The sequence below is a fragment of the Eucalyptus grandis genome, chromosome 5 (assembly GCF_016545825.1).
Source record: "Eucalyptus grandis isolate ANBG69807.140 chromosome 5, ASM1654582v1, whole genome shotgun sequence".
Classification (NCBI taxonomy): Eukaryota; Viridiplantae; Streptophyta; class Magnoliopsida; order Myrtales; family Myrtaceae; genus Eucalyptus; species Eucalyptus grandis.
This window is the reverse complement of record NC_052616.1, coordinates 14,969,058-14,978,297: the sequence shown is the minus strand read 5'-3', so window position 1 is coordinate 14,978,297 and position 9,240 is coordinate 14,969,058. Positions and strand designations below refer to the sequence as shown.

Below are 9,240 nucleotides of genomic sequence, written 5' to 3'. Positions count from 1 at the left end.
TGGAGACAATTTTATTAAATATTAATAAAAATTAATTACACCTAAAATATTATTTTATACAATTGATAAATCGTCACGTCACATCAATAGCATTAAAAAATTTTAGCCAAGCTAGCCAACAGGAGAAAAAACAGCCTCGACAACACTTGGGGTCAAAGCACTTAATGTGTGTATACACTTACATTTTGCAAAGGACGTGGAAAGAGAGCGAAATGAGATTATAGCAACTTCGTACAAATCTCGTCTATAAATAGCCACAATCTTGCCGTCCTCTCTTCATCCTCAAGCCTGGCTTCTTTTCTCTTCTCAGTGTTAGTATCTGCCTTCGGAGTAGAGGAAGAAGATGGATTTCTATTCCCAGCTGTTTCTTTACCTCGCCGTCCTTTACATCTCTCTTTACCTTCTCTTCCTCGTCTTCAGAAAGAAATCCTCCGCTCTTAACCTACCGCCTGGCAAAAAGGGATGGCCCATCATCGGCGAGTCCCTGGATTTTGTCGGCACGGCGAAGAGCGGATGCCCTGAGAAGTTCATAAATGACCGCACGGCCAAGTACTCCCCGGAGGTCTTCCGTACCTCACTGCTTGGGGAAGACATGGCCGTATTCTGTGGCGCCTCCGGCAACAAGTTCTTGTTCTCTGGCCAGAACAAGTACATCACCACCTGGTGGCCCACCTCCATGAAGAAGGTCATCATCTTCCCCGAAACCATGGAGAAGCTCAACAAGGATGACCCCAAGAAAATGCGCAGCTTCCTGCCGGAGTTTTTGAAACCAGAGGCTCTCCAACATTACATACCTATCATGGACTCCATGACTAGGGATCACCTGGAGAGTGACTGGTCTCCACATAAGGAGGTGAAGGTCTTTCATTTGACAAAGAACTATACCTTTGCTTTGGCGTGTCGCTTGTTCATGAATATTAAAGACCCTGAGGTCGTGTCGAAATTCGCCGATCCATTTGCTCGTATTGCTCCGGGATTCACTTCGGTGCCTATCAATATTCCTGGCACGCCATTCAACAGAGCAGTTGAAGGAGGAAAAGTAATAAGGAAAAAGCTTCTGAACATCATTAGACAAAGGAAGCAAGAGATTTTGGAGGGAAAAGATGTGAACGCGAGGGACTTGTTGTCTCGATTGCTAACCGAAGTTGATGATGACAGTAGCGTTTATTATGAGATGGATGTGTCTAACAAGATCTTTGGATTGCTAATTGCAAGTCATGACACCACCAGTACGTCTATCACTGTAATAGTGAACTATCTAGCTTCGTTGCCCCACATCTATGAGAAAGTTTACAAAGGTAATAGTCATATGCGTATTTCCATAGAAAAGATGGCAACGTCAATATGCCTTTTTGGATTTAGTTTGCATATATCTAACTCACTTGCTTCACGTCAATAGAGCAAATGGAGATTGCAAAGTCTAAAGCCCTCGGCGAATTACTGAACTGGGATGATATCCAGAAGATGAAGTATTCTTGGAATGTGGCTTGCGAGTCTATGAGGCTAATGCCAGCTGCACAAGGGGCATTTAGAGAGGCGATTACTGACTTCACTTTTGCTGGTTACACAATTCCAAAGGGATGGAAGGTAAATCTCTAGCTTTTGATCCTTCTCCTTGGCATGGTTATGCTGTGATTTAATACATGGAGTCTCCAAGTAATGATCATACGCATTGATCATCTCAAACTTTTTTCTCCCAGACATTTTGGACCGTGTATACAACTCACAAAAATCCCAAGTACTTCCCTGATCCGGAGAAATTTGACCCCTCAAGGTTTGAAGGAAATGGACCTGCCCCTTTCACCTATGTTCCCTTTGGAGGTGGACCTCGCATGTGCCCTGGAAAAGAGTATGCTCGGCTCGAAATACTTGTTTTCATACACAATCTGGTGACTAAATTCAAGCTCCAGAAGGTCATCCCAGATGAAAAGATCATCTACAATCCCTCTCCGGTTTCGCCAATGGTCTTCTTATTCGCCTCCGAGCCCATAACTAAGAATTTATCTTACTTATGCAATCTTCATACTATGGAAGAACTTGTATACGAATCTATATGTGTGCTGGAAGTACACCATCGTTTTTCTAGTTGAGTTTTTTTTCTTCTTCATCCCTAGACTAATAAATGCTCGGTCGATCTAATAGAAGTTAGTGGAAGTGATGTACAATGTGGATATGTAATCCTCAATTATATGAAATCAGTCGAAACTTTCTATAGTAACTTTCGTTGAGCACATATATCTTCTCTTGTCCGCTTGACCCAGAAGTAATCAAATAAGCGGCCAGTATGAGGCTATGAGCACATATATTTCATGCATATGAATATGAAACTCTTCGTAAAAAATAACGGAAAAAAAGAAGAAGAATATTTTGGGGAATACTCAGTCAGAAGGGACATCTATTTCGATTTTAAGAAAATGATTATCTTATCTACCAAATCATTGGATATCATAACTAGAATTAACAATTCCATGTACAAATACAAGCATTCCTTAACTACTTACATACATATTATATCGGATCATACTCAACCAAGCAAACACAAGTATAAGAAAAATGCAGTAATTTTCAGGGCCGAATTGAATCCGGTCGGCTTGAGAGAAAATCATGTAGTTCCAGGGTTTTCTATGTAAAAACCAATTCCTAAGTCTCCAGATTATCTGGTATACTTATGGGCGTTTGCTCTTCCCTCACCTTACTGTTTTTTTTTCTTTGCCTGACTTTGCTTCGTTGCATTGCCATATAGTACAGTCTTTTAAACTATCTAATTAATGAATTTTTATGAACTGTTAAATATACCTAACTATTAAATATCTTGACTCACCTCTTCATTCTTTTCTTTCTTGTGACCTGTGCCTATCTATTAAATTATTTTAATTAAATTAAGGCTAATTAGTTCTTTGACAATTGGTGAAAGCTCAAATGTTTGTATTTAACTTCACTCTAGGTTTACCAATGTACGTTGAACCTAAATGCCCCTTTGGTGTTAGTTTCAACGCAGGTGGTTGTATGCTTCTTGGCCAAAACAATCGCTGTGATGTTGATAAAAAAGTAAGTTGTTAACATGTTTAAATTCAACAGCAATTTAAATGCATATTTGTCAATTCCTAAATTTCGGGGAGAAGGACCACCAATTAGTTGCATCAATTTTCCAATTTTTTTTTTGGCTTTTCAACTTGATCATTTTATTGAGCCTGAAGTTCTAACTTCGACCGGAAGGAAGCTCCAATTTCTTATTATCTTTCTATTCTAGCGAGATTTTTTCTCGGTCTTGTTCCAATTATATCTTTAGTAAGAAAATTGCCCAATAAAATTTTTCAGTAGGGCGGTTCCGGTCAAATCATTTTTTTTTTCTCTTTGGGGTTTCTCATATTTCACATCGAATGTTTCTCAGGATAAATATCGACCGCATTCCAAATTGTCACATCCATCAATTTGGATTTATGATGGTCGCCATCTTGGATCTTGACCATTACTCCATCACCAATCCTAGAGGCCTCAAAATTCAAATCGTGCGAAATGGTAGCTTCTGTGATGCTTGCTGTCAATCAGGCAAGTACCTGTTTTCCTTTTTAAAGATTTAGAGAAAACTTCAAAGAATTGTCAGAAATGAGGTCATTTTCTTAAGACAATAACCTAAAGTGGAATTTGTGTTAAATAAAGCTCTAAAGTTGTTTATTTATGCTACGTTTGGTAATCATTTTATTCCCGCAAATAAGATAAATGCGTTTGGTAACCGTTCTATTCTTGCAAATAATTTTTGATAAGAAATAATTCATTTTTATTTTATTTCCAAAAATAATTTCTAAGCATTTTAAAATGTTTGATAATTGTCCAAAATTTTTGTTCTCGAAATAGAATTGCGTTTAATACAATTCTAAAAATTTCTAATACAAATCATTTTCTTTTAATTTTTAAATAATTTTATTTATTTATTATTTTTTCTCTTTTCTTCTTTTCATTTTTCTTGTCTCTCTCTTCTTCTCCTTCAAGCTTTGTCGGTCACTGGCTTCACCAGTTAATCGGCCAGACGAGGGCCATGACCACGTTGGAGCATTGCCGGCCCTTAATGAGGCCACGCCTCATCTACCTTGCCTCCCTAGCAACTGGTCAAGGCTCAATCGAGTTTGCCTAATCGCTGACTAGGCTCGACCTCGCTGGGCCACCGGGAGATTAGCCTCGCCTTAGCCAGGCGACATCGACCTCGCGGTGGCCCGATGAGGTCGAGCCTTGCTAGTGGTGGGGCGAGCTTGGCCTCACTAGATTTGGGTGAGGTTGGGCTTTGCCTAGCTAGGCAAGGCTAGCTGGTGGCCTAGAGAGGCTCAAGCGAGGCTCACCTAGCTACTGGCGAAGGTCGGCCTCACCGATGGTTGGGTGAGCCACCAGTGAGCTCGTTAGACCTCACCTTGGCTTGCAAGCCTTTGTGAGCTCGTCGGACCTAACTAGTCGCTGGCGACCAACGGTGGCGGATGGTGGTGGCGTTGACGGCTGATGGTGATGGCAGTTGAAGAAAAAGAGAGAGGGAAGAAGAACAAGAAGAAAAGAAGAGAAAAAAGAAAAAAATAGATTTACTTGATTTTGGAATTGTTTATGGAAACAAAAAATCAACTTTTTTTTTCTTCTTGATTCTATTCCAAATCTATTATCAAGAAAAAAAATTTACCTCATAAATTTCTATTCTAAATTTACTATCGGGAACAAAAGAATAGAAATTTCTATTGTTTGGCAAGTTGCAAAATGCAGCCTTAGTCTCAAATAAGGTCTTGAGCTCACTGAGTGACAAAATTTGGGTAAGGGCGTCCCGTCCCTCACCTATGATGGACAATCCTTAGGGGCCTTAAATCCAAGGAAAAAGAAAGAAGAGAAAACAAAAAAAGAAAACAATTATAAAAAAATTAAAATATTATTAGAAAATATCTACTACAGTGCTAATTGTGCCATTTAGGATTGCTAGCATCTATGTTAGCGATTTTTGGCTAAAACTAACCGAATTCACTGAACTGATAAAATGTGATAAAGTTTGACACTCAATTAACATAATTACAAGGGAAGAAGTACACTATTAGTGCCATAAATTGTGTACGGCACTCACTTTGGTGCCAAAAGTTTCTGTTGGATCACTTAAGTGCCAAAAAGTTTGAAAAACGATCATTTTAGTGCAAACTTCATTCATATTGACTAGAAATCCGATGTGGCACTTTTTTATTAATTTTTTATGCTGATGTGGCTCATCGGAGAGTACAGTCAACATGTAAACCACAAAACGACATCGTTTGGTGTCTCTCCCCCAATTCAAAACCCTAAACCCTAAATCTACCGGATAATCTCGGCCACCGCCACCCTCTTCGTCCTCTTCTCCTCCCTTGCCGTCCTCTCTGCCACCGCCCATGGCACCGCCAAGCACCGCCACCTCCTCTACTACCTTCACGAGTTCGGTGACCGTGGCGAGCAAGTCGCCGTCAACCCCTCCGCCTCCTTTGAGAACCCGCGCCTCCGTAACGCTGACATCACCCTTCAGGCCTCGAAGCAAGCCATCCTCTCTGACCCCAACAACTTCACCTCCAATTGAGTCGGCCCGACGTCTGCGGCTACTCCAATGTCTTTTGCTCCCCCGCCCCGATGACCTCGGCGTCCGCACCGTCGTTGGCGTCGACCTCAACCATGGCGACATCGCCGAGTACCACCTCGAAGAGCTCAGCCTGCTCGCCGACCTCATGCTCTTCCACCTCAACTCCAACCACTTCGACCCCAACTCGATCACGACTTGGCCACTTGACGACCACGTCAAAGGCCATGATCTCGCTCAAGTGCGAACCTCATGTCGCCGAGCGATGGCGGCCGAGCGAGCTAGGTCAACGGCTAAGTGACGGCAGCCGAGCGAGCTAGGTTGGCGGCTGATAAGGATCGGAACCCTAATTTCAATCTCCAAATAATAATAATAATAATAATAATAATAATAATAATAATAATAATAATAATAATAATAATAATAATAAAACCCAAATGAGTTGTGCGACGTCGTTTTCTTAAAGAGGACAAAAACGACGTCGTTTAAAGGCCTTGTCGATTTTTTTTTTTTTAAATATAAAAGCCATGTAATCATTTTGATCGGAATCTTTTGCCGGTGGCACCAAAGTGATCGTTTTTCCTCCGATTTGGCACTTAAGTAATTCAACGGAAACTTTTGGCACCAAAGTAAGCGCTATAAACAACTTATGGAACTGATAGTATACTTCTCCCTAATTAAAAGATTTAGAACTTAGTGGGTATAATTATAATAGATTTAAGAATTTTTTTTTATAATTCTCTCAAATTTTGTAGTATCATGCTTGTTTTCTTTCTTACAAGTTTGGATGAAGTGATTACGGATTAGAGAGCAAGATAAAATATTAAATAAGCATTTCTCTTGTGGTAGAAGGGATTGAGATGAAGGGATCTGGAGTGAATTTGCGGGATTACGATCCCAAAATTCCTTACTTTTTCTAATCCCCTTGAATAACTCTAAATCTGGAGGGATTGTAGGAGGAACAAATATTTTTTTTGTCTCTCTCTTCCATGTATGCCCTATGTTATATCTACAAAATAAAATAAACTTGTCATTGGAACATGCGTTCCCTTTTAACAAGCAAAACGCACTTTTAGCCCAAAATAATAATAATAATAATAAAATAACACGAAGAGTAAACAACACTTTCCCTTGTTAGTTTTCATTTTCTTTCATGTTTTTCTTCTTTAAACTTGCGATGTTGTGATCCTTAAATTATCTTGTTATGGACGATGTATCTCCAATAACTTTGTCCATATCTTTTAATCATTTTCAAATAAGTCACAGTATACTCTGCCTTTTCATTTGTTTGATTAAATAAGTACTCTTATAATAAATTTTTAGACCGTAAATATTAAACATGACTTCTGTTTTAATGATTGTTGTTAATGTGTGCTTTTTCATTTTTCATACTGATCACATGAAATTAATGTGTACTTTAATCGTTCACAGCACACATATTTTCCTGCTGCATATTTTTCACGAAACTAATATTAACTCTGCACTGCATCGCAAGTAACCTATAATTTTACATAAACATATATTTATCATGATATTTACTACCATGGCGCGTGGAGAATTGATGCAAGCCTAGGGGAGGCTTTCTCAAACAATAGGATCGGGAGAGTGACTCGCGCACAAGAAACGGGACGAACAGTAATTTCAGCACTGCGCAAGCTCAGGAGAACAGTTGTATCTTTGTCGATACAGATCAGATTGACCTGATTCCAAAGCCAAATGAACAAAGACTTCTGGATCTACAATTTTTGTGTTTTGGGTTTTCTGAAATAAGCACTTTAGGATGGTCGAAAATGGGTTGGAAATAACGAACAGAAAAGGAAAAGATAGGAACTTCGTTGGTTGCTCTTCTAGGCCTCCAAGGAAGTTGAAAGGGACACCGATTCTTCTAGATCGATGACTGCAACTCTTCAAGGATGCAGATTTCGAAAGCTCCGACTCTTCAAGGACGGAGTGAAAACTCTTCTAGGTTTTCAAGGGTTGAACTATTCAAGGTTCATGATACTTGCTTCAAGCAAAGCTTTTCATTAATCAAAAGTTATCTGTCTTCTACAAGGGATTGGATGGCTTATATCATCAAAGAAATAAAAACAGAGCATAGAAACTTGAAAGCATTAAAGAGCCTAGAAACTAGAAAAATATTAAACAGCTTAGGAACTAGAAACTAGTAAAGAGCATGGAAACTATAAGCTAGTAAATGCGTCACGCGAGCTTCCAAGTGTCTTTCAAGCTTCCGGGATGGACTCGAGATGTCGTTATGGCTTCTCGGTTTCGTCGAGCTTTAATGCGGGCCGATTTTCTTGGTCGAGGGAGCCGGTCTTCAATGTGGGCTGCATCAAGAATTCTTATTAGAATTTTCTCAATAATAAAGGTGAACAATTTTGAAAATATTACATGTGGATATGCCCATTGTATTTTATTTTATGTTGTTAATATGAATGTGTAGTTTTTTAATGTCTTTTTCCGTATGCTAGTCATAAAGATATAATTAGATGCCTTTCTTTTTTAACCAAACAAGAAGTTACTATATTTCCCTTTCATTTCCTTTCTCTTCTCTTCACCCGTCGGCCTTATCACTTCCACCCTCGACCATCACCACGATTCCTCGATGCTTCTGGCTCCTTGAGCACGGCCCAGTGACCTTGGATTGAGGCCATTCGAGGTGGTCGTCCTCAAATCGACCACGGATAAGCAAGAAAGCATAGATCAAGATGCTAATCGAGATAAAATGGACTGGATCAGACATAAATTTGGCATTGGCCACAAGATGCGAAAGTTGTGACATCAAATACAACGAAGTATTAGATGAAGGCAACACACGACACCATCGATTCGAAGGGTTTAGCGACCCGCATGCTCGCTCTCCCCACTTCTCTTCCACGTTTCTGAACATAGGCTTTGCGATCCTTTCATATCCACGCATCTCGTCAACCAATGATGCAAAGCATGACGGAAACATGTCCCGCTTTCTCAATCACGTCACGCCCATAGGTGTGATTCAGTCCACTGCGTCGTTTTCTTTATGCGCTTATAATAGAACAAGCTTTAGAAAATATAGCAAACTAACAAAACTGAATAGACGTATGCTTATATTGGTCCTTGAAAATAATGTTGACTATGAGTTCATATCCTATGAAATCACTTAGACTTGTCAACTATGGCTTGTGGATTGAAGAGCAACGCACGAGCTCACACCTTAGGCAGGTTCTCTAAGTTAATTAGGTGTAGTTATTTCTAGCACAAAATAACTTGTGAATAACATAAGAAAATTGCATATGACTCCGATGGAGACGAGGGATAGAGAAATAAGTTATGGCAGATGGTTTTATTTTCAACCCTTGTGCCTTCCAGAAATGGAGCCCTAAAAATTGATGCAATTAATCAACCACGTTTTTCGTTTGATGTGGAGATGCATGTATCCAAAATCTGCATTTTCTGGGAAATTTTGTAAGTAATAATTCAGGCAGCAATGTCAAATTTTGGGGATTTTCAAAGTTTACGGCTTGCAAATATTGACCTAATACCTTATGAACACACACAAGCACACGGTTTTAGTCTTTTTCTTTTAAATTTCATACTCACCAGGGGCGCCTCCGAGATCGTTGAACAGACAGTGACCTCTGTGCAATCACATAAACCATATTATTATTTATTACAGAAATAAATAATTTCCGTGATAT

The 9,240-nt window shown here is 39.5% G+C and overlaps 1 protein-coding gene across 1 annotated transcript; it reads left to right on the top strand.

Annotated features, from left to right (window-relative positions):
* Positions 1–343: 343 nt before the first annotated feature.
* LOC120293668 (beta-amyrin 6-beta-monooxygenase-like) lies at positions 344–2,090 on the top strand. Its single transcript, XM_039313371.1, has 3 exons — positions 344–1,298; positions 1,400–1,587; positions 1,701–2,090. Exons 1-3 carry the CDS (start codon positions 344–346, stop codon positions 2,088–2,090), a joined length of 1,533 nt encoding a protein of 510 aa, XP_039169305.1.
* Positions 2,091–9,240: the final 7,150 nt, after the last annotated feature.